At 37.7% G+C, this 26,326-nt stretch overlaps 1 protein-coding gene across 9 annotated transcripts in view; it reads left to right on the forward strand.

The window, feature by feature from the left end:
* SLC4A10 (solute carrier family 4 member 10) overlaps positions 1-26,326 on the forward strand; it is a 164,358-nt gene that overhangs the window by 21,497 nt on the left and 116,535 nt on the right. For 5 of the 9 annotated variants that reach the window (XR_010072081.1, XR_010072082.1, XM_063342268.1 and 2 more), the window contains exon 1: positions 14,956-15,365. The exons of 2 other annotated variants lie outside the window; for them this stretch is intronic. Coding sequence is in view for 4 of the 7 variants with exons in the window: in XM_063342268.1 (XP_063198338.1) it covers positions 15,285-15,365 (81 nt within the window). In the remaining 3 variants the exon portion in view is untranslated. Of the gene's footprint in view, positions 1-14,955; positions 15,366-26,326 lie in introns of those variants that run through there. 2 more of the 9 variants (XR_010072084.1, XM_063342266.1) reach the window with 1 other exon arrangement.

The following is a 26,326-nucleotide window of genomic DNA, read 5'->3' on the forward strand; positions in this document are numbered from 1 at the left end:
AACTGAAGTGCAGAGAGAAAGGACTGGAAAGGGTGCGTTTGCCGAGGGAAATGGCCAGTAGAGATACATGAATCCTTGGTAGAGCATTAATTGCATTTGGTGCTATTCATGTGTTACAGAAATGTGTTACAGGAAATGTTGCAAGTTTCTCCTGACAAAAGCTTTGCAGTTCCAATGCTGTGAATTCTTCTGGAGGACAAACTATAACCAAAAAAAGCTGTTTCTTTAGACATCTCGGTTAATTTTTAGGGTAAGAAACTGTATGACAGTTCTTGGGAATTTAAGTGTAATTCATGCTAATATGGTCTGCCCTGCATACTTACTGTGTTATCCTCTCTAAGTAGGTGTTTGTTAGTGCTGGGCAGTAGCGTGGTATGTTCTTGAAGGAAGTTTACTTGAGACTAAATTTTCTCAGAAAGGTCATAAGTAGTGAGAGGGGAAAGACCTTGCAACTGAGCGCTCAGAAGTTGGCGTTAATAAGCTTACACTTAAGCGGTGAGCATTAGGGATAATAATGTTTGTGAACCTCGGAGCCTGTTGTGAGTTTGAGCAGGTTCCAGCAGTTCTCTTCAGGCCTTGCCTGAAGGACAGCCGCCATCTTGGTGTGGAAAAATGCGCTAGGGCAGAATTTGCTAATGTGATTTGCATGGTTTTGACTGTGTGTGGATAAAATAAACCCAGAATTGTAGGCAGACACTGTGCCTCTGCTAACTATGTCCACGCAGGGGAGTATCCAGTTAGCCCAAGCACACCGGGACATGCGTGGAGCTGCACAGCTCCTGGGCTGGCAGCTGACACAGCGTTGTACCGGTGCACCAGCTCATCCCAGATCACCCAGGTGCCTGACATTTGACAGGGCTAAAGCTTCCTGGGCATTTATGAAGGTTTTGGGCTTCATTGTCAGGTGCAGACTCCTGAACTCGGTGCAGGTGTTGGTGCTCAGTGTGAGGGCCTGGGTTCAGTGCCTTGGAAGGGTGCCCAAGTGTTGGCCTCCTCCCACAGCACCCTCACCCTCTCCTGTGGGAAAATAGGGCCATGCTCATGGCTTTCCTTGTTATCAGTGGTTGATATAATTATTCAGGACATAGGGAGACCTGGGTTCAACTCCTTTCCCTTTTTTAAAAGGATAAAACCCTGTTTCTGTCGTCCCTGAAAAGTGTCGCAACTGTGAAGCAGCTTTCACCCCCCTCTCCCATCGGGGCCATTTTCTAGAGGTGTGGGAAGAAAGTGCCCAAATCCTTTCAGGCGGAGAAGAGAAGCAGACCAATATCTCCCATGTTAAAGTGGAACAAACAAGGGTGGATGGCATTACTGTGTTGCTAGGAAGCAAAGCAGTGGTCATTCTGGGTGGCACTGGACGTGCATTTTTCAGAGAACAACAGAGAAAGGTAAGCAGAGACGTGTGCGGTGAGAGCAACATCTGAGCCCAGGCCCTGGCTGGGTTTAGGCTCTGTTTGGGCATTGAGTTTCTTTGCCCAGTTGAGACCAAGATGTCTCACAGCAGAATTTTAGCTACAAATGGAACTTTAACATCTATATAAAAAAAGAGGGCCCTCTAGGCCTGGGTGGCTGCCAGTCCAACTGGAGTGCTTTGTTTCTCTTTGTATGTTTGTGTGGGTTTTTTTTAAGCTTAAGACTGGCTTTGAATTTATCTAAATTCTATCCAAATTTCATTGTGAGTACAAGGTTCCCTTTCTGAATCTGTCTTTCTTAGTCTTCTATATTAGGATTCACTTTTTAATAGTTCAGTACTGAGTTTAAGAAAGAAATTAAGTAGTTTGCTTTTGTCCTGAGTAGTTTACTCTCACCAACATCTGTCGTCTTTGTTACTGTAATTATTCCAATTGTCTTCTGAAGGAAGTACAGGCCTTTGTTTTACTGAGCGCGCTAGCTGGATTTTTTTTTCTTTCTAACAACATGTATGTCAAAATGCTTTCTAGGTTTGGTCATGCCGTTTCAAATCAAGTGAAAAGGAAGGGGCATAGGATATGTAATGGAAAAAAAAGAAATCTTTTAACATAACCCTGGAGTATGTTTTAATTGTATGCAGAGCATTACATGGACTGTATTTCCAGTGCCATGCATATGTATGTGTATTTCCCACCAATGTTTGCCCTGTGTGAGTAGGAGTTTAATTAATCATTTCTTGCTTCTCAGTTGCTTTTCTAACTAAAGCATTTGATATGAAAGTCTTAATCTTAATTTTCATAAAGTAATTGTAAAAAAACTGGGAAAAATGTTTGCATAGTACAGGGCGAAGAGATAACTTGTGCAAATACAATCAAATTTTTGCCACTTTATTAACAACACCAACAATTAAGTATTGTTTCTTAGAATCTGATATGTAAAATTCCCAGTGACAGCATGTTGTTTATGGGCTTTGAAATGATACTTTCTTTGTTAGAGTGCCAGTTCCTTTGGTATGTATTTCCTCCGTCACCTGAGGCTATTTTTCCAACACATAACACGTGATTTTTTTTTTTTTCTGCTTTCTGAATAATCAGCTTTTCCTTTTGCTCATTAAGCATAAAAATATGGCCAAGGTATTAACACAATACAAGGTATTAACAGTGACCAGTCCCTACCAAATACTAAGTTCTTTTTGTCTATTACCTAATTAACATACTTTAATTAGTTCACTACATTTAATGAACATGTTATGTAAAACTCAGCATTTTCTACCTTCAGGACAACTATGACATTCAATCTAATGTGTCAGACTGGACTGTATGAATAATTAATACAGTCTATATTTATTAATTTAATATATGGACTAGCTTGACACACTGAATAAAGGGGTGGTGCTCAAGGTGGGGGGTCAGGCAGCAGCCTGCTGGGAAAGGAGCAGGAGGAGCACCCTGGGAGGGCTCTTCCTGGGCGGAAAAGAAAAGATGAACCCAAACAGAAATTGGGACCCTGCTGACGCCAGGTGTCCCTGAGCCTGTCCAGGGTCCCCTGCCTGGGAGGAAGCAAAAGAAATCCTTGGCTCTGTCATCTTCTTTTTGTGCCTTTTCATCTCCTCTCATTGCTTCATCAGTAGCACTGGTTCAAACCAGAAGTGCTTAATAATAATTAATATAAAAAGCAATACATGTATTTCTTTAAAAAAAAAAACCACCCTGCACTTGGGCTATTAAAATCGGGAAGATAATTGTAGAATACTAATTTTTTAAGCTGCTTGAATTTTAGAAAGAACCTGCTATTTTAACACTTCTGATAGCTGCCTGAATTGCAGTATGCCTTGGGTTATGAGAAATGGAATTTTGTACAAGAAAAACTACAAAACTGCAAAAAAGGTTGAGCTGAGTGGAAGTAGGCCTTTCTCTTGTCATGTCAATGCGTTTTCTGTTTTCTCTGACCAGAATGGCCTGTTGTGCTTGGTAGTGTATGAGAATTTTTGGCTTCCTGAACATGTGAGAGGCTGGTGGTCAGTCAGCGTTTGGCATTGCCTTGTGCACCATCTGGGTGGAGTGCCCAGTGCTCCAAAATATCCTGTACGATTAAGACACGAAGATGTCTCTACAAAGCTTGAAATCATCTTGAACTTCTTTTTAGCAGACCCAAAGGCTTTGCTTACCTTACCAGTAGCAAGTGATGGACAGTGTAAGTTTCCATGTGGGAATAATGCCATCTATCAGTGGCTGTAAGGCTTTGCACAAAGGTCGTACTGATGACCTGGAAAATAAGCTTAGACTTCGGAATGTCAAGTTGGTAGAGGAGCTTGAGAGCATGAGCAAGGGAAAGCAATGCATTTTTCTTGAAATAGGTTATGACGGTGCTAGGAATGAGAGATTTAGATTTTTACTTACAGTGCACTTTTAGGCATTGTATTATTCTGAGAGGTAATGAGGTGAGTACATGGAGCATCTGTTTGAATAGAGAACTCATTTCTTCTAATCAGACTAATTCTGTTTCTCTTGATGGCAGAAGATATTTTTTTGGTTTTCAAGGTAAGAAAGAGGCAACAGGCCCAGATATAATACTGCCTTAAATTCAAGTTGTGATTTGGCTTCCCTAGTCACCTTTCTCTCTTCCTTGTCAAGTGAATGAGTGGTTTCTGATGAGTTAGAATAGACTATATATAAGCCTATGGTCTATCAACTGCTGGAGGCTAAGTGAAGTAAGAAAGTAATTTAAAAAAAATGAAATATTTATGAGAATTTTCTTTTTATGATATGGTCTGAACTGCTTTTCTTGGCTCATGATGCAAAGCACTGTCTTTTACATTAGCATGAATTATTTCTATTGCGTTTATTCTAAATACTTCTGCTGTCATTGAGTGAATTTTGTAATCTTTTATTGCTAATTACTTTCTTGAATGAGTTATAGGGATTCATGTTATAGCTGTGGGATTTATGGTAAACTGGCTTTTGCATTAGTTGTGTGAGTAAGAACATTAATAATGAGGAAGAATTTATGAAATAATAGATAAACATCTCTCATCACCTTGCTACCAAGTGGGTGCTGGCTGCCATATATTTGTTTTCAAAGTAAGTTTGTTTTCTTTGTAGGATAGGGAGGAGGCTACAATTGAGATTTACATTGTCTCTGGCCAGCAACTGGAAACTGCTGGAGATAGTTAAGTGTTTAAAACTTTACTAGTAGTGTGTGTCAGGTACCATATTTGAATGACTCTTTTCACGATTCTCCTTTTGCATGCTATTCTCCTTTGAGTTTGCACACAATACTGAGCATGTTAAACTGTAGGACTTGTCCATAAAAACAAAAATGGGGTTGGTGACTTGATGAAGAATCATTATGTAGAAGTACTATAGAGGGATTTGAGAATAATCGGACTATTGAAATAATACAGGTGTTCCTGGATTGTATCTGAGGTGGAATTTGTGGTGTCATATATTATCTTGAAAGGCAGTCAAGAACTTCTTGAAAAATAGATTTGTGAGCAACTAAGAAAAATATTATTCCTTACATGTAGCTAATGAAGTTAGAATACCAGTTATTTAAAACTAACTCAGCTGTTCACTTCTGAAAACTCTAGCTTTTAGTAATTTACCTGAAAGCTCTTCATATTAATGAGCGTGTCCTTTAACGTTTCATTACTTTTTGTTTTTACGTAATAAAAGTAGAAATAAATCCAACACTTGGAGGTCATCTGTTAGAATTCAAATAACTTATATAAAACAAGCTTGATAATTACAATATTCAATGCTACTGTGACTAATGTCTTCATGATGTTATCATCTAATTACAAACAGCAGGCAGTTACAATTTGCATTAGTTTCCTAAAGTTTTTTCATAGTAAACAGCATTTATTACTTTTACCTAAAAGACTTTTTACCTTAGCCCAATCCAAGAACCAAAATAATTTAAATAGTTATCTATGTTGGTGGTGTTACAGTGATGTGGTCCTATATTCATGTAAGGTATTTAAGTTACCTGGTACTTGAGACTTCGATGTATGGCATGATATGGCTAAACAAGTCATAAAGTGTGACGCTAAGTACAATTTTTTTAGGGCGTTGATAACAAAAGATTGCTTTGTGCAGGAGATGTACAGCATTTTATCCATCTGGGTTTTGAATGTTTCCCATGCAAGACTGTTCTACAGGTGACATAGTTCAAAGTCCATTTTTATCATAGAATCATTCAGGTTGGAAAAGACCCTTGGGATCATCGAGTCTAACCATCAACCCCACTCTACAAAGTTCTCCCCTACACCATATCATGTACTTTTGTGAATTTCACAGTATTAAATGTCAATATTTCTCCTAACAAAGAGAAAACAGCATAACATTTTTGTATCAAATTTGGAAACATTTTTGTGAACAATGAGAGCATTTGTGCCTCAGTGATACGTATTTTAAAGAGGAAGTTGGAGAATGAGGGAGAGAATGGAAAACCCTATCACTGAATATTTCTCTGATGGATTGATGTCACCTCTTTTTATCAATACAAATTTAGCATTACTGTCAGCCTTCATTTAGTTCCTGAGCCTGGTTTGAGAACTCAGTGGTCAGGTTTTAGTTCAAGTACATATGGTAATGTCTTTCAAAACATTGGAGATAGCACAGGCTGAAGCGATGTACCCTCTGAGGAGTATTATGGGGTTGCTAGACAACCGTCCTGTGGTGAGAATGCCCTTGCTTTATAGTTAACCTTTTCTCTGAAATTTGTATGGAAATTGGCTCACAGCTGTAACCTGAGAGGTTTTAAAAAGGGTTTTGAGCAGGAGAGATTATGAAGGAATGTAGTGACTGCTTGCTTGCAGAAGCAGACTGACATCCTTTCTTTCTCACGTAGTCTTGGATTTCCTTCCAAACTCATCTGCTTTTTTTCTCACCAACTTAGAAAACAGTCAGTCTTTAAGAGAGCAGGAAGGCCTAAAACAGGGCTGTGCTGGTGCTGGGTGTGTGGTGGTCCCGCTGATGATCATTGGAGGGATATGAGAGTAGGATAGAAATTGTCTAATTCAGGAAACTTGTGTCTGCCGTTGTCACTCCCTGGGGAGGTGGTCCCACTGCTGTTTTTCTCCCCCTCTGAGGGAGAGGAAAAAGAAAAGGTGAAATTAGCTGCTGCTGAATTTCTCTTTCAGGACAAAGGGGGAGGTTTATTATCCTGGGTATATTTAGCCATGATAGATCTGATCATTTAGGTTTTAGACTGTCAAATGATAGCTACATTTTGTGTGTATTGCACAAAAAAATCTGTCCAAGTTTATGCAGTAGTTTAGGATGAGAAATGCTGCTTTCTTCATGTGTATGTATATGGTGTGTATGTATATATATACACCTAAGAGAGAATGACTATGAAGAATCATGGAAAGAAAAGTCGTTTCATCTTTAGCAAAAAAATAAAAAAGTTAAGTTACACAGCAACACAGTTCATATTTTTATTTAAGGGTGAAGAGTCTTTACGATGGGGCTATTCCAGAGTACCTGCTGTTGCACTCCAGGTATTATAATTTCACTCTGGTGTTTGCAGTATTCTCCTTACTTACAGCGGGAAGCAGTGCTTAATAGAACCAGTATACAGAAGAATTCACTAATTTTGTTTGTTTGTTTTTTACTGTTGCTATCACTATAAGACAAACATATATAAAATCCCCAAACCCTCTTCAAAACCAGGAAAGTCCCCATGATTGGAACGTTTCTATGTATTAAATTTTCTTCATTTTGGTGTTCTTTTATCTTTCTCTGTCCTTTACACTTTTACTCTTTCACAGGTGTCTCGTACTGAAGTAGTTAGCTGAAAGGCAGTTTGAATATAAAAGCAGGCAGTATCTGACTTTTGAAGTTCCTGTGGGAGACGCTGTATGTTCCATTGGGCATTTTGTCCCAGTTTTCTATCTTCGAAGCAATCATTGGCTATTTTTTTTCTTAAAAACTTAACATTTTTATCTATGTCCTTGCATTACTGGGTGTAGAATTGTTTTAAATATTTAAAAAAATATATGGGCAAATAACTTTTTAAAGCATTTTGAATTGTTCTAGGAAGTGCTATCTTCTTCCCCGTTTTTATCCATAAATATCTCTGAGTTTGTCTAGTTTCTATAGTTTGTATCTTTAATTTTAATTTAATCCAGAATATCCCAGCATCAGCTTTGGGATCTGCTCCTAGTTTGCCGGGGAGGGGGATAATGGACTTTTCTTTCTTCTCCCCTTTCTGTGTTCTTCCCTATGTCAACTAGAGGGGGGCTGTCCCCAAGCCAGTGCCTGTTTAGGCTGTGGATGCCTGGCCTTGCACAGTCATAAATAAGATTTAGCTTTTAGTGAAGTGTGTGCTGTTTGAATGAATAGCTTTCCTATGTCCACTCCCAGAGAAAGGATGGCAAGACAGAGCTGGTGCAGTTAATCTTAGCCTGTTTGCACCATTTTGTTAACTTTGCAAGAAAGCAAATGTTTGTTTCTGAGCTCACATTTCAGAATCCATTTTGGAATAAAGTACTTGATCATTGTATTTATTATTTGCTTTTGTAGCTGTAGGGGTGATAAAATCAGGTACTAACCTATCTGATATGTTACATATTTATAAATTGCATTTATAAAGCACTTTCTACTGTCCTACTTTCTTCCCATCATATGGTTTTTGTCAAGACTACTAACCTAATCCTAAAGTTATACTCTTCTAACAGCTCTTTAGCCAAATGCCTCCCTTCAAAGCAGTGGCTTTCCCTCCCAACCTTGGGAATTCTCATTGCACATTACAATCTTCTAAGACTCCGAAGGGTATTTTGCATAGGACCAATGTTAGGTTTGTACTCTGATATTTAAGCACAGAAAAGCACTTGTTTAATGTGACTGAAATTAGCATTTAAAACAGCTTGGAAAATTTTGGGTAACTGATGTGTCCAGCAGTTTTCTTTTTGGAAGGGCTTTGACTGAGTAGTATTGGCTAAAACTGATCTTTATTTATTATCATTCTCATTTAGAATCAGTATATTTTATAGCAAATGAGAACATTTTAAGTCTGTCTATAGGTAGATGTATTTTTAAAATATCTGTATTTATATCCATCTTGCCTGTCTATATTTTATTGATAAAAGTAAAATTTTCAAAGACTGTGATGCACAAATGATGTGCAAATAAGCTGGTATCTGTGGATTCTCAAAGGTATTCAGACATTCTGATTGCTTAGAATTATAGGTAAACTAATGAGGAGTGCACAGCTAGCTAGTTTGTATTCAAAGTAACAATATGCCGATATTTTTATATACAGTGAAGAAAATTGCCTGAACCCATCTTTTGCCTCTTTTTCCCCTCGTTTGAACTGAAGCAGAGTTTTATCTGATTTAGAGTTAGTTTTGAATATGTTGTAATTGGACACAACCTTTTTAAAGTTCTTCCTTTAAGAAAAATGTCTGGGTTCTCTGCTCACAAGGGGTTTATCAGTGTTGAAGCTCAGCAGTGTCAGGGTAATTCTCTAAACCTCTACACAGATTGAAAAGATTATTGAAGAATGCACAGGCACTTTTTTGTGCTAGGTCTGAAACAGAAGGGGGTTAAATCCCCAGTGGGTAGAAGTTACATAATTTGGTGATGCTATGCTGATTTATGCCTCTTGAGAGTCTGCCTGCAGCAGAAGCTGGAGGTGATGAGAAGCGATTGGTTGAGAGAAAGACCATCCAGGAAAAATTCATCAAATTTGTCATTCTTGAAAGGACCATCATAACATATGGTAAGGCATATCATTTACCTCAGGCTCGGAGGAAAATGATTTCTGCTAGGAGAATATTAATTTTATTTCTTACTGGATCAGCTGACAGGGTAGGCTTTCTCCTGGCTGGTCTTCCCCTTCTGTTTTCTCTAAAGGGAAGGATGAAGCTTGGAAATGTCTTATCTGTAGCAGACAAGCAAGTTGGCATTTTGCCATAATTTTCTGCTAGCAGAGAGGATAATGGTAATTATATGTCAAAATTTAACATTTCTCTTCTTTGAAAGAGAACTTTTTAATGCAAAATATTTAGAAAAGTCAGTTCTATTCTGAGGTGGATAAGAAGCTAGGATTAGTGAACTGACAAATTTTTCTTAAGAAAAAGGAGTTTTTCTGTCTCTTCAGGGACAAGGGAGAGATGAAAAGGATCAAAAGAAAGAAAGGTATGAGGCGTGAAATATAACTAGGCTGCAACTTCAGTATTGTGTAGTATTTGGGGGATACCCAGAGCAGCATTGCCTGTCCTGCTGTTCCATCTGTGGAAAGGCCGGTAGCACTTGATTTGCTAGCAGGTTCCAGCATTTTTGATTGAATTGGTAATTCTTTGTTTATCATGCAAATAAATTTCTATTCTGCTGTACAGTATGGAGTCGAAATTCCATCATCACCTTTTTGAGGAGGAGAAAATGTTTTCCTGTAATCAATTCTAGCATCCCCAGTGCTTGCAAGTTAAGCCATTAGTCAGCCATGTCCTTAGTCAGTTAATAAAAGGAGAGAGGTTTTCCAAGGCCACGGCACAAGTTACAGTACCGTTGAGATGCTTAAAAAGCTGGAAAGCTTTGCTTTCTTTAAATTCAGAAAAGCAAGGCATGGTCATTTTAAATATAACCTATTCACCTTCTACACACACATTTAAAATGTACCATTTCAATCTGATTTTACAAATAATTTTCTGGAATACATGATTTATGGAAATATAATTTTGCTAAGAAAATGAATGTACGATTGCAGACTTTGAGGTGATTTTGTACTCTGTTATCTGTATTTTTTGAAGAACAAATATAAACAATACACTCACATACACTAAGTATTGGATTGCTCCTCAGCAGTCTGCTTTCTGCTATGTTATCTTGTGGGAAATGGGATGACAGACGTTTTAAAGTTGTTTTTGAAGATAAAATACTGGATAGGAATCTTCCTTTCTTTTAATTGTTTTAAACCTGTTTATTATACATTTATTATAATTTATCAGCAACATGTAGTGCACTGATCTGGATCGTCAGGGACCAGCCTGAGATCGAAGCTTGAGTTTTAGTGGTAGGATACAGCAACACGTACAGTGGGGTGTTTGGAAAGGCAGGCTTTGATACAGCTACATTAAGGATTAGGCAGAATTGGAACCAAGCAGTTCATTTGCAAATTTTGACTGTGTGGCCGTGGTTCCGGCCATGGTTCAGGTCTGCCTGTGCTTTTTTCCTATTTTGTTTAGAAATGTTTAGCGTTTCCTTTAACCACAGTCGTGGTTATCCACAGATGTACTGATTAGCCTTACGTAACCCCTGTTGAAATAATCACAAAAGGAGAGTGTTTGAACAGTATCTCATTTGAGAGAACAAAGTAAGTATGTCCATAGAATATAACAAGTTTTCACTGAGTTAAGAATTTCAACTTATATTTTCTAAATGATTTTCCTTTTTGCCTAGAGAAGGATACTTACACTTTATAACCAAAAAAACCCCCAATAATTTTATGGGAGAACTAATTTAGAGATATATATGTAGACTAGAAAAAGGTAATAGAAACAATCCTTTCAGGATTAAAGGGGAATGAGCTATCATTAATTACTTTTGAGCTTATTCCACTCAAGTACAAAGATATTTTTTAATCTGTGTTGATCTGAGCAATCAGCTGAAACTTAAGAACTGATGAATTATTTTGATTAAGAGAAATTGCTGAGCTATTTATATTGTTAATACCACTCTACATTGAGATAAAGGCTCAGTGTCTTCAGTACAGGAGAAACCAACTGTTACTGAGTCATTTTTGTGTTTACTGTTTTTTGATTCAGGTTTCTAAAGTTATTTCCAATTGTTGAGCCCCAGGGCAATCCCCTGATTTTCCTTAGGTCCTGCTCTTGGTACCAATTCTGCTGTACCTTCTGTTTCTGCTTTTTCTTCACTTGTCTGCGATTTCATGATCATCACTTGTAGAAATGGAGGAGTGAAAGGCACACTCTTGGTCTTTGATTTCTTGCTCTTGTAGACCTTTAAGCTCTGACAGGTAAAAATCCCCAAACATTAATCCCCCAAACTTTGTATGGATCTGTGCTTGTTCCAAAATTGTTCTTTTACTTGAATATTTTTTCTTTTTCCTTGGCAATTCTATCGTGACACCTACACAGATCTCCCCTTTGTCTTTTGTTTGTTAAGCTAAACAAAGCAAATGTTTTCAGTTTCTTCTCAAAATTTCCTGATGATTGTAGAAGCCTTTATATTTTGTAGTTTGAATTCCTTTTTTAGGCACAGATGATCAGAATCAAGAACAATAAGATTTTAATAGAGCTTCATGTTGTTGCATTAATGTTGATGTCTATGTACTAGAAATATCGTCCCTGGTAATTTTAAAATTTCATTCCCATAGGGAATCATGTTGGTAGCTCATAATTACTGTGATCAGCTTTGTCCCCACAGTTTTATCCACTGTAATTTTCAACTGCTGAGCTCTCAATTCTTGGCAGAAATTTAATAATCCATAAATTCACATCTTTGCATTTTACATTATTGAATTTTACCCCAATTTTATTCTTGTGGTCCTAAAGATAATCCAAGTCTTCCTGGTGATGTTCCATTCCTCATATATTAGCAGTGCTTCCTGATACCAGAATTTTGTTGAACAAAGCCAAACTGTGCCTTTTGGTATCATTCATACTACTTATGTTCTCGTCGTTAATAAAAATATATAGTAAAATTCATCCCTCAATGTTGCTGAGGAATATGGTTAGTATTGTTCTTCCAGCTATTTTGGTACAATGCTACATTATCTCACCTTACTTTCACAATCTGCAATACCTTTCACTGATCTCAAATGTTCTCTATCATGATCGTTAGTACTAGCAAACATGTCTTGAATTTAATTTAAAAAGTTGAGTGACAGAGATGGTGGTGTTTGCTTATTAACTGCTTAGGTCAGGTCTTTTTGATATGAAGCTGGTGGTGATAGATTCAAAGTGACCATTATTTCACCTTGCATAATCCACAGGAAATCTGAGTTTGCTTTTTTTTGGTTATTGTTCTTTCTTTTTTTCCTCTGAAGGAAAATTAAATAAAAGCAAACTATATTTGTGGGTAACGCTTCTGTATGGTATAAAGTGAAACCTGTTGATATTCTAAAGGGAATGACTTACCAGATTTTTGCTTTAACATTTCTGAGAATAAATATCTATAAAGTGGAACTGTATGCATACCCTCTCTCTGTTTTAACATTGCTAATGAAATTTTAAAGTTTTCACTTTTGCAAAATAGTAATTGTATTGTCATGAGGGAAAACATGGAATAACTTCTGGGAAAAGATTCCAGTAGCTGGGGTAATACACAGTATTTCTTCATGCATATTTCTGAATGCATTTATAATTTCTATTGAGATCTTAATCTAACTCAGGAAAATAGTCTTCTATCTTGTCTTTTGCTAGCTCCTGAATTCTTCAGATGTCCAGCTGGAGGAGAGATTATGTACCCTTTGTGAGCAGAAACTCTTAATTGATATTTCTGTCATCTGTGGTTATAGCTCCTAGCTCTGCGTTTTTCACTTTTTGAGTGGCGATCATCATGTAAGACAAGATTTGTACAGAGAGAGCCTACATAATATTTATAAAAGTTGGCTTGGCACCATACATTTCTTATTTGGTCACTTCTTATCATGTTGCTGGCCTCTATATTCTCGCTAGGTGGCTTGTGGGAATTTGGAAGTAGTTGCCAGCAGCTCCCAGATGCAAGGTTGTGCTCCCTTACGTAGCTGTACGTAGCTACTGATCAGAACATAGTATTGCAGAACTGAGTGTCTGCATAGGAGTAAATAACTTAATATTTAGTAATAGTGTATTATTATCACTTTTTAAATTACCTTTGGAAATAAAAATATCCCCTTGGGAGATATTCCCATTTCATACTGATGTGAGGAAAGCTATTTTCTTCTTTTTATTGCTGAATCACTCTTGTCTGTTTTTTGAAGGGCCTTTTGTCTCCTTGTGTGTATGCAGTTATATTCTGTGTGCATAGATTTAGTAGTATTTTCTTGATTGAAAGTGAATTCATGAGTTATTCTGGAAAAACTTTAAAAGTGGTGGCTTTCAAGAACATTCACAATGTTCAAAGTGGCACCCTGACTGCCACTGTCATCAGCAGGAAAAAGACGGTGTCAGGTTGTTGGGCCTTAAGATTAAATCTCTTGAGAATATTAAAAAGCAGCGTCAGGTCTGGCCTGATCTGGTTCCCTACTGCACTTCAAAGCCTCCTAGGGCTTCACTGACTATAGCCTCTGCCAGGCTACTGAACACCTCACCTGAGACCCTGTACAAATGGCTGGCTAACTGTGAGTAGATAAAGCGTCCTTACCTTGAGGCAGTTACACACTGTATAAAGTCAACCAGTTAAAAACTGGTAGCAGGCAGTTTCCCTCTCTAAAGGGAAATATGTGGTATTCATGGATGAGACCAGTTTGCTATTATCAGTGCCATAATGTGAATGACTATAAGCCAAACTTGATTACTCAAAACAGCAATTACTACAACTGTATAATAATAATGTTAAACTAACAGAATAGGATCTGGGTGAATTAATTTAGAACCATTTACTTCTAGTTTCAGCTTCTGCTTATATTTCAAAGTAAAGAAGGACATCCAAATTAATTTGAATAACATGCAAGCTGTAGTGAAATTAGGGAAGATTTTTTCCTTCAAGTTGTATTTGTGTGTAAAATTCTACTGGTAGCAATGTGTTTTCAATATGTGTTGAGAGGGTGTTCCTGTGTGTTTAAGGATATGGACTGAGTGCCTAAATAGGACTTTCTCACTGTGTGGACACGAGTAATTTTTCTGTGGGTCTAGAATTCAGAGGAATTATTAGATGATAACTTTTTCCAGTTTGTTGGTGGCACTGTTTTGTCTTAATTCTGTGAAGTGATTTTTTCATTTGCCTAAGTTTGTTGCCGTAATGATAGCAACAGTAAATATAAATAATGATTTATAATAATCAATTTCACTTGCATCAAGTATGTGTTTTAATAAGTCCGGCTATTACTTTGTAGTCGTAATAATTTAAAAATTACTAAGGAGGATACTGTACATGTGTTAGCTTGAAAGGTCTCTCCTATCAGAAAAAAACCATGCACGATTGTTTTGTTTGATATCAAAACACATTTTTGCTGTCATAATACTGGCACATTTTCAAGGCATGCTGTTTTCTGGCTGCTAGCAGGGAGTAATGGAAACAATGCAGTGATCATGCAATTTATTGAAAATAAACACTAAAAATACTTAGGCAAGCAACATTTTTAATTTAATAGGGACTGGGATTCATAAGGTTGCATAAAATAGCTGTTTCAGTACCACAGGGGTATTTAAATGCCTTGCTGCCTATGAATTGTTTGTAATTTCTCTCTGGTAATTTTCCTTTGGATCAGATTGTGACGCTTCTTCTGAATGGTGATAGTGCTTGTTGAGGAGTGGTCATGCAAGCAAAATTTGATAACCTCGATATGTCACTTCATCTGCCGTTTTTCTTTTGTTAATGCAAAGCTGGTTGCATAATATCCAGTTTCTCCTTTAGCTGACCACAGATGAAAACAAAATCTATAATGGCAGCGCTAGGTTTTATAAAAAACGCAAGTGAGGAGTTGAAGGATGTGGCTTGTTCTGTTTGGATGATGCAGGATTGCTTTAAGCAGTAAGCTTACTGTTTTCAGATGGCATTAGCAGCATCAGTGATCTAGCTGTGTCAGCCTCCTTGACTACTGGATGTCTGTAATCGCACGGAGGAAACTATATTTAAGATCTGATATCTTGAGGGTAATGACTCCAGCACTTACTGATGGACAGAATGGCTGTTAATGCTTTCTTCACTAGCCCAGAAGATTTTGAGAGATAGATGGGTCTGTGATGCACTTTTGTAAGACAGGAAATGCAATTTTTGGGGGTCTCTGGAAATAGGAAGGTCATGCAGCTCGGAACCGGTGAGACGTTACAGTCTCTAAGTCATCAGGTACGACCTCATAGTTTATACTAATATTTCTAACACCACAAGGGTTTGTTTTACAGTTTTAGGTCATTTACAATCTCTTTGTCTGTGTAATTGCTTCATGTTGGATTTGCTACAGGATTTATAGGGTAGACTGTTTACATAAGCAGAACAATGTCTGTCTTGGAAATCTAATGTGTTGTTCATTGCTATTTGAACAATGTAAGGTTATTGCATATTTTCAACCTGCTTTTATTGTGAATATGATTTCTTTTAACTAATTCATGGTCAAAGGTTATACTTTTGCTGTAAAGGAAAATGACAAGATTGTATTGCATTTTTATTTTGCTTTATCTTTACATGGCACACAAAGCTATTGTGTGAATATGTGTGCTTGTCCTATGAGATGCATTATAAGGCAACTGTTTACCTACAGTGGCAGGTCATTTTAAACAACGTATCACATTGTGTAACAGGACTGAGCTATTCTGCAGGCACAGCTCTTGCTTCATTTTGCAGTAGTAAATTTTTTTTTTTTTGCTTCATTTCAAATCAGTTTTAAAAATAGCTTACTGAACATAACAGTAAAAGTTTGGCAAGATAACTCTCCCCTTTTTAATTATCACACTCAGTGACGCATATTAATACTAATGGGTTGTAAAAGAGAAGATTAATAACTTAAGTATTTAGAATGTTGTTTAAAACCAGATTCATTTTACTGAAGTATGTCTCATCCTTTTTGTTTTCAACTGTTGCCAACTTCATTGCAAGGCTGATGCTTTTGTATCTGCTAATGTATTGTGGTGATGGATAGGAAACTCAGAGTACATAAAAGAAAAAAAGTATATGGGTATTTCACATAGGAAGATAGTGGCCTAATTTAATGTATAGAGCACAAAATGGAATGGGAGATACTGTTATCACTTTAGGTGATATAAATGCTAGATAATAGCCGTTGTTTCCCGTGAATACAGCATAGAGCAATTATATTTGAAATTGTGAGAGAAGTTTATTTTAAAAGACGATATTCAGCTCCATCTTAAGAAATTATAGATGTATTTGCAGAAGATTACCATGGCAACGTGTTTGGCCATGTGTTTTAAAAGCTCAGCTGAAGCCTGAAAGTAGTGTGCAATTTTTCTGTCTCTTGCTTTACCCTTGTGAAGCAACAATTTTCACATATAATTGGACTGCAGATTGGCAGGGGTGAGCGGTATTTCCTGACCCCACACACAGGATTAAGTGATCGAGATTTAAAAATATTTTCATATTTCTACCTAGAAATGTAAACATGTAAAACATGGAATTGATTTTGCATTTAGAACTGTATTCTGGTTTCACTCCCATTTAATAACATTTTGTTGGAAACGTATGTGTGTGAGAGACCACAGAAGACCATATTTAAGAATGTGCAACAAATTGCTTCAGTAAAAATGACTGTCTCTTCATTTTTAATTAAAAACATATTTGTAAAAAATGTTGTATTACTTTTACTGGCCATAATTTATAGTTTCCCTGTCTACTTATCCAGCTTACATTCTTATTAATAATGGGGAAAGACTGCCCTGCTTTTAAGCTTGATTAGGTTTGGAATGATTTAACTATACCTTTCACTTGCTACAAGATCTTTTTAATCTGTTAGAATTTATTTTCAGTATTTTGATGTATTAGTCACAATGAGTACATTCCGTTTCTTGGCATTGGAATGAAATTCCTGAAAGTATTGGTTTCATGGTATTTTGGTGCTTTGCAGGGTATTCATGGACTTTTTAATAGGACCAACACTCTCCCCAGCTTCTTTGTTTTCCTTATTCAAGTATAATTTAAAATCTTGACCTACCTGTATTTTGAAGCTGTTCCTGAACTTTCCTTTGCTCATTTAAAATAATTAGATCTCCATGGAATTTTGTGTAACTGGAAGCTGTTGCAGTATGCCATGTGCTTATCCTGCACTCCTGTTTCATCATTTGTATTAATTCTGCAAACTGCATTCTGTGGATGTTTTTGAAATGTAACATTGATGAAAATCTACAAGTAGTACAATAGACATCAGTTGTAGCCTATTTAGGATAGAAACTATATCTACAGAGGAAAATAAATTGGTGAAGAATGCTTGCTTGAGGAAGTGTATGTTTGGGTCATTCCATTTTGAAACAGTAGTATTACTGACTATTGCAAGTGAGGCTGAATATGTTTTTTCACTCAAAGGACATAGTCCCATTATAGGTCCTTTTTCATTTGGAGGCACTAGAGAATAATACCCCAAAGGAATATATTAAGGAGGTGAAGTTCTTTAGTAAGTGAAGGAATTGCAGCAAGGTAGAGATACACATATGAGAGCAGGGACTGAAGTGATCTGAAAATTTAAAACTACAAACTATTTTGCTTGTTTCACACCTCCCCACTCCCTGCCACCCAAAAAAGAAAGGTTTAAAATACACTTGCTGATATTTGGACATATTGCACAAACTTGGAGTAATTGCAGTGTGTAGTATCAACTTAACAAGAAGGTTTTTTATGCCTTCTTTAAAACTATACCATCCCTCTTCAAAACAAGTTGATTGCAACTGTCAGTTTTTGAAGAATGCTGTGTAAAGAGGGATCTCTCTCACTAAAGAATTCTTTCCCCTTGACTGTGCATAATGAATACACATCCATGAGTCTATGTTTCCCTGTCTTTAAACATTCCTATTTGCAGAACGTGATGATACAGATCTTATAAAGAAACAAAGCTCTGTATGGATATTTTAGGAACAGCATTAAGTAGCACCTTGGGCAAGAAGCCCAATATTTTTGTCATTTACTAATTCTAAACATGAATGCTCACGCTCATGCACATACTCAGTTGTGTTGTGCTTTTACTTATTACTGATTGCCATTCTAATTCCACACTGCTAACTTTTTTCATGTGTTATAGTGCCAGTTTTTAAGGAAATGGCAACACTGGAACAAATAGGAGATTGTGACCAAATATTCATGAATAGCAATACAACACTAGAAGCAAAAACTACTTTGAGTGAGTTGAAGGAATTCAAGTCCTTTTGTCCTACATTGGCCTCCTTTCCCAAGAGATGGTCCTGTTCTCTGGTCAGATTCTCCTTGTCTAGTACTTTAATTCATATACCTAGTCATTGGGCCTAATGACCTGAACCAGGGAAGGTTTAGTATAAACATGTCAGAAAGGTCTAAAACATAAAGTAATATAGCATAAATATGTAATAGCTAACTGCAGGGTCACAGAATGTATAGCTAAATGACTAGTGTTCCAAAAATGCTCTGTTCCATTTAGTGTTCCAAGAATATCGCCACATGGTCATTCTGAATAAAAACTATTTGAAGGATTATTGCGGGGATGCAATATGAAAATGTGAATAAATCACAACAATAATGCCACAGTAATCTGTTTGTTGAAAACATTTGAAATAGTCATAGTTAGTCCCAACCAATTCCTGCAGAAGTGGGACCACCTAGGAGGGAGTAGTAAGGAAGGTGATCGTATTAATGCAGTAAATGCATAACTTAGAATGGCATTGTGGAGAAAAGAAGCAATCTTAACTATGGTTCATTCTCTCTCCTTTCCTCCTCTCTCTCTCATAATGAGCCTCATAAATAATATGACTTGTTCATATTGTTTCTTGTTTACTTGCAAGACTATATTTATTTTGCCTTACTTAACTTTTCAATAAAAGTTATTAATAAAAACACATCAACATGAGTGCTGTTACACTACTGTGTTCAGGGTCTTTCAGCAGAAGCTAAGTAGAAGCTGATTTAATCATTTAAAAAATGTAAATACCAGTAAGTGATTAAAAGATGTGACTGATGGGGTGGGGAAATACTGCTATTCCCATTTTATTAAGGGGATCAAGTTTTTTCTTATGTTTAAGTGGTATTTCTCACATTCTAATTTGTGCCCATTTCCTCCTCCCCTGTTGCTGGGCACCACTGAGGAGAGTCTGGCTAAGCCTTCGCTACTTGCCCCCAATCAGGTATTTGTATGCTCTGGTGAGACCCCTCTGTGCCTTCTCTTCGGCTGAAACAGTCCCAGCACTCTCAGCCTCTCCTTCTGTGACCTTTGTGGCCCTTTACTGGACTTACTCCAGTATGTCCATGTCTCTCCTGTAAGAAGGGTGCCCAGAACTGGACAGAGTGCTCCAGTTATGTCTCTGAGTAGAAGTGCAGAATCACATTATCTGGAAGGATGTTCAGATTCTCTATTAACTCGTCAAACAAATCTGGGAAACTTTGGACAGGAATCCTTGAAAAATGAGGACTGAATGCACTGAAAATTATAAATAGTAATGTTTGGTAATCTTATGGAGAAGAAGAGCTTTGAAAATAGCTTTGCTTAAGTCATAGCAGTTCTTTTACTAATGAAACCTCCTGTTTTGGGATGTCTTATATGGAATCTATGTCCCCCAATGCCATTGATATAAGCAAAAAATAACTCCTAAAAGGAAAGGTTAAGCTTCAATATTTTGAGCCAAGCAAATTTTAAAATAACTGAATAAAAAGATATCATCTAGTATAGTATCACTAATAATAATAATAAAAAAGTAAACTATGTGGAACATGAACTCCAGGGATTCAGAAGTTGTGTTTTTAGTCAACTTGCCAAAAAGGATTTGTTAATTTCTGGTGGAAACTCAGAGCTTGCACAGAGCTCTCAAATGTTCTCAACTGATGCAGCAAACGTCAGCTGATAGAAAATACTCAAGTTTGGTGCATTGAATAAAAATGTAAAACAGGCGTTAAATGTCATGAGGGAGTGTTGAGGTATTGTAAAAATTGGCTCATTTTTATAATAGCTTCCCCCTTTCCCCCTAGGCTGCTTAAATAAAACAAAAATGTATATGGGAGTCTTCAGTGATTCAAGATTCATCCGTTTCTCTCCTGATAACATAAGGAGTTCACTTGTTTAAATTCTTTTTATTAAAGATTTTATGCAGGCACAAAAAGTCATTAGAATACGTGCAAGAAATCATACCCATATGGTTTGCATCCACATTTAATGCAATTAAAACTATTCTGACAAAAGCAATATCAGTTTTATATCTCAATCCTGCGATTAAAATTTTCCAGGAAAAGCAGTGTCACTTTTATGCCTGAATCCTTCAAGTGGAACAGCAGAGAAATACTTTGTCCTTGCGTTAGTGAGGGGAGCTGCAATTGAGCAATTCCTTTCAGGTGTGGAGTCTGTTTGGAGATAGGAATTTGTATGGTGGAGACCTGATGCCAAGCTAATTGGGTGAGGGAGTTAACTGTGCTTTAGGGGGTTTCTATCTGAAAGTTATCCATGCAGGTCAGTTGTACCAGCCTATACCACTCGTTAGTTCAATTTTTAAAGTTATTGAAGTGTTTATTTTCTACTTTCCTGCTAAGGTTATCTGCAATACTTTAAAATTTGGGGGGGGGGGGGAGGATAAAATCAGACTCCTTTTTCCCCTTCTCTTCTCCCAATTTTTTGTCTAACTTTTCTAGTCCTGTTCCAGGAATAAATTTTGGTGAATATAAAACTTTAGACTTCATGCGTGTATGTATGTCTTAAACAGCAGTTGTGCATATCACAACTTTAAATTTAGGTAACTCTTAGTATATAAGAAAGTGGAGGTTGGCTGGTGTTACCTCAACATTGACTGCCACATAACATTTTTAATGGAGCACACTGAATAATCATTAGAAAAGTCTAATACATGTGGAAAATAAAAAATTATAGTTTTGTAACAATGACAGCAATATAGTGATTTCTTATGGCATGGTATATTCTGATGACAATTATTCCTAAGTGCTTAGATTCCACATGGCAAGTGTAGGCCTAGTTCTGTGCGTGCTGCTAAGGATGAAGGTCAGTGTCTGGTAACTGTGACTGGATCTTATCTTTAGAGTATCAGTTGTGGTAGTTGTGCTAATACATGTCAAAAATACGACTTCTTACATCACCAGGGCACAGGATTTAATGGAGGTGCCTGGATATTGCCAGTAAAGTTTACCTAACATATGAAATATGAAACATTGGAAAATGAAAAGCTGTCTTGGCATTCTTCTTTTGTTCCGGAAGGAAGTGATGACCTCTTTCTCCAGGAACTTGATCGCCTTGTTGCCTTCACCAGACTTGTCCCCTCTGCTAGATCTTAGTGTACTGTCACCAATCCTTCTGTGCGTAGTCATGAGTGAATTCCTCATTACCGCTAGTGAGCGTCTTGCAGTGACTCACTGGGCTTAGTTATTGCCCAGTCTGCCTTCTGCTGTCCTCCTCCTCTTTCCTGAGTGTTTTTTTATTTTGTAGGGTGCGGATGTGCTGAAATTTCTCAGCCGTCTAACTTCTAATGCAAAGATGCGTATTTGCTGTAGATGTCAGTGAGAGATGTAATCTGTGCTGTCAAAAGTAGTTACTAGCACTGCCTTGCGTCGTGAACATCTACAGTAGCAGCAACCTCAGCACAGATCTGAGATGTGCTCTAGGTCCTTTTCTTGCCTGCTTCAACAGATATGAAGTGTTAAATTGTTTCCTTTTTAGTATCCTTTGCAATTGCTGAGACAGGGATTAAATTTACAATTTTAGCGATGTCTGTTTTGTCAGCTATAAACAAATTTTCCTGGTAATCGCTTAGACTTTATTTCTGTCACGGGCCTCTTTTTATGTCCATAAAAATGTCATTATCAATTTCTACTTTAATTTCCTTTTAATTTTCTGTCTTTGCTTGGCTACACTGTACACACCTGTAGATCTCTAATTTAATATAGGAATGTAAAGAATAGCACCTTTATCTTCCACTATGCACAGCGTAAAATTTCTTTGAGTGAACTGAAGCATCCTGTATGCTGTTTATTCAGTCATAGCAAACAAGATTTGGGCTCTTTGACTTTGGACACTTTTGGCACCTGCTTCTATACAGAGATGGGCAGCAGGGATCCTATGAAGTAAATTGGTTAAGGGCTGCAGCTGATGCTGTTCCCATAGTGGATGCTCCTGCCCTCCCAGCACATTCATCACCATATATCTTCCTCTCTTGGTTTACAGTTTACCAATTTGGGATAGATATAGTGATGTATGCTGACATAGCAGACAATTATGGAACAACACTGCTCTTCTCAGAAAACATTCCAAGACGAGAAGCACCCCATGCTTAGTAACCCTCACTTTGGGAGATTGTGTTAAGGAAGGCAGGGTTTTCTTTGCTTCATCAGGTTTCTAGTGCAGTTCTGCTCCGTTTGAACTTAAGTGTATAACTTCCTAGCCTCTTGTCAGAGGACCTTTTGATCAGTCTCAGTACGGGACTGCAGATCTCCTTCAGATACCTCAGTTGCCATGTCTTTCCCTGGAACATAGGAATATAAAAATGGTTGTGCTGGGTGAAACTAAAGGTACTAGCTCAGTATCTTGTCTCTCTGATACAGGTCAAAAACCTATGGAAATGTGTGATAGTGGGGCAGGTGCACAATGATAGATTAGACCTTAGGAAGAAGCTCTTTACAATGAGGGTGGTGAGACACTGGCCCAGGTTGCCCAGAGAGGTGGTGGAGGCCCCATCCCTGGAGACATTCAAGGTCAGGCTTGATGAGGCTCTGAGCAACCTGATCTAGTTGAAGATGTCCCTGCTTACTGCAGGGGGGTTGGACTAGATGACCTTTAAAGGTTCCCTTCCAACCCAACACATTCTATGATACATCTCCTGGGTACTGTCTGAGAACCTCACAGTTCATGGCTCGAGGACTTTCTGTTCCAGAAACTGTGCTTTTGGATTTGGTACCTTGGATAGATTTCTCTTGCCTGAACACGTCCACACATTTCTTGAACTCAAGTAAACTTTCAGTATCCACTGGAGTTCCATAGCTTGCCAATATGCTGTGTGAAGAACTATGTCTTTTTGTTTTGAACCTGGCTGCAGCCATTTAATACTATCGTCCTCAGTACTATGTTGGGAAAACAGTGAACAGTAATTTCCATATTTAGCCTCTGAATACCTGTCATGTTTTTATAGACTTCTACAGTGGATATTCTTCTCTACCTCTGAATCTTTTCCACTTCAGCTGTATCCTTTTTGTCAAGTAGGAACCAATTATACTTGATATTCAAGCTGCAGGTAAACTTAAGATCTATACAGCGGGCATAAGGATATCCTTGTTTTGGTCCCTTTGTGTTTTCTAATTAGTAGTGGTTTTTTTGCTTTTTCCCTCACAGCTATGGAACTTTGATACAATATTTTCATGGAAATTTTAACCAAAACTCTTAAGACCCCACTGCTAAGTGGTGGTGTTCGGAAAGTTTCACTATATATATGAAACTAGGATTGTTTTTCCCTCTTGTGCATCAGTTTGCAACTCTCCCACTGAATTCCATCCAACATTATCATCAACAAGTTGACCACGAGGCAGCAATGTGCTCTTGTGGCCAAGAAGGCCAGTGGTCTCTTGGGGTGCATTAAAAAGACTGTGGCCAGCAGGTTGAGGGAGGTTATCCATCCCCTCTACTCGGTCCTAGTGAGGCCACATCTGCAGTACTGGGTCCAGTTCTGGGCTCCCCAGTTCAAGAAGGACTCTCTCCACTGGACGGAGTCCAGCAGAGGGCTACAGAGACGATCAAGGGACTGGTGGAGCACGTCTCTTATGAGGAAAGGCTGAGCAACCCGGATCTGTTTAGCCTGGAGAAGTGAAAGCTGAGAGGGGGTTTTATCAATGCTTATTAAATATCTAAATGGTGGGTATCAAGAGGACACTCTTCTCAGTGGTGCCTGATGATGGGACAAGGGGAAATGGGCACAAATTGGAACACAGGAAATTCCATCTCAACATGAGGAAAAACTTCTTTACTTTAAGGATAACAGAGCACTGGAACGGGCTGCCTGGAGAGGTTGTGGAGTCTCCTTCTCTGGGGATATTTAAAACCCGCCTGGGTGTGTTCCTGTCCAGCCTGCTCGAGGTGAACTTGCTTTGGCAGCGGGGTTAGACTAGATGATCTCCAAAGGTCCCTTCCAACCCCTACAATTCTGTGATCCTTAACACACTTAGTATGCTAAGGGCCTTCTGCAGCTCTTCATATTCAAGCTTTATCTTTATGAATCTGATTAGGAAATTATCTGTCGTTAGCAAACTTTGTCACCTTGTTGCACATCCAATATCATCTATACATTTGTACCAGTGCAGATCTCACCAGAATTCCAGTGGTGACTTCTGCACTGGTGACTTCCCTCTGCCAAAAGAAATTACAGTTTCCCTATAGTTTCTGTTTTCTACATTTTATCATTTCTTAGCCCAGCAAAGACCTTTCTTCTAATCACATTGCTGCTTAGGTTCTTTCAGTTGCCTTTGGTGAAGACGTATGCTCAAAACTTTTTGACAGTCAAAGTAGACTTTATTAACCAATTTCCTTTATTCACAGGCTTCTTTACTCCTTCAAGGAATTACAGTAGGTTTGTGAGGCATGATTCCACAGGATCAATTGTTTTCCAGTATATCACACTTACTCGTGTGCCCTGTAATTTTATTCTTTATAAGTAGTTGTTTCTCTAAATCTGGCCGTTACCAGCAACAGGCTTATAAATTGATTGTTTACAAACACTGTTTGGAAATCTTTTTAGAAGTTGACATCATATGTGTGGGTTTCCAGTTCAAAGGTACTAGAGGTGAGTTCAGGTAATCCAGTTCAAAGTCACTAGAAGAAATTTCAAGCAAGGATGTTACACACCACACTCAGTGTCTCACCTGTAGAATTTGGGATTATAAACTGGGTTATGTTGACTAAAATATCTTGAGAGTAATTCTGTTGGAAGGGTATGCAAATTTAATACCTCTTCACTTCTAGGCTGGCTGGATCTCCAGAGAAATGTAGTGCAGTGTAACAGTAACAAGAAAACTGAGGGAGCAGGAACATTGAGAAAGTGTTTAAAACACAGGACAGACAAATACAAGATAATAATGTCACATAGAGTTTCCATTTCTTCACGGACAGATTAAAAAGGTCATCACACCTTTGCTAATCTTTTATCATTCTTTGGCATGAGCATTGCTTTTGTGATTCAGGGTGTTGAAAAATGAACAAGAATGAGAATAATGAATAAAATTTTCAAGGGAATAATATTAGTATATCCATTAGTATTAATGGAACTATGCACGGGATTTATTGACTTGATCTTTATGCTATTGAAAAGGAGACATTTCTTATCTTTTACTTACTAATTAAATGTCACTTGCTACTTCCCTCCCCTCCTCATTATTTTTTTAGTAGGTGAATAATAAGCAGGCATAGACAGAGTGCTAGTTAAGCTAAACTGGCTGCTCCAGTGATTGTGAGGCTTCCTGACTGCCCTGTGCAAGTCATATCTACTGCTAAAGGGAGAAGTGGGGGCATTTGCTTTTTTCTGTCTCTCTCTTCTTTTTTCCCCTCTATTAAAAATTCTTTGTTTTAAATGTAAGCTGTATGGGGACATGCAGTTTCTGTCTTCCATGGTCTTATAAAAGATTTGGGCCTTTTTTGTTTGAAGGATAGACAAAGGTTCAAGGGAGATTTCAGTTCTGTTGTTCTGACTTCCTATTATTACTTCTAGTTGCTTGTTGACTTTTTCTGTGCTCTGTCCCAGTTTAAAGTATGCTCTTTCTGTTTCTAAGCAGAAGAAAGCTCTTATGATATGCACGTTTTAAAGTGTTCTGTTGCAGTCTGTGGCAATGCTATAGTTTAAAATAAAAATTATCTGGAATCTTATATAGCTCCCATCCTGCTGGGTTCCCATTGACTGCACAGGAGTTGTGGAAGGTGCAGGTTAGTGTGGGATTTCACATACTTTTGGGGAGTAACATCTTTGTCATGATCAAGCCTACTGAGAACTGCACAATTTGGGCATGGATTTGTAATCCTGATGGATTAAAACCTGCTTTCTTGAGTTTTGAATTCTGTCATGTTTACGTCAGGAGATGAAATTATACTAGAGCATAAATGTTTCAAAGAAAATAAAATTATTACACGTAACTTAATCCTTTTCTAAGTGTTG

This window comes from Chroicocephalus ridibundus, chromosome 7, assembly GCF_963924245.1.
Source record: "Chroicocephalus ridibundus chromosome 7, bChrRid1.1, whole genome shotgun sequence".
Classification (NCBI taxonomy): Eukaryota; Metazoa; Chordata; class Aves; order Charadriiformes; family Laridae; genus Chroicocephalus; species Chroicocephalus ridibundus.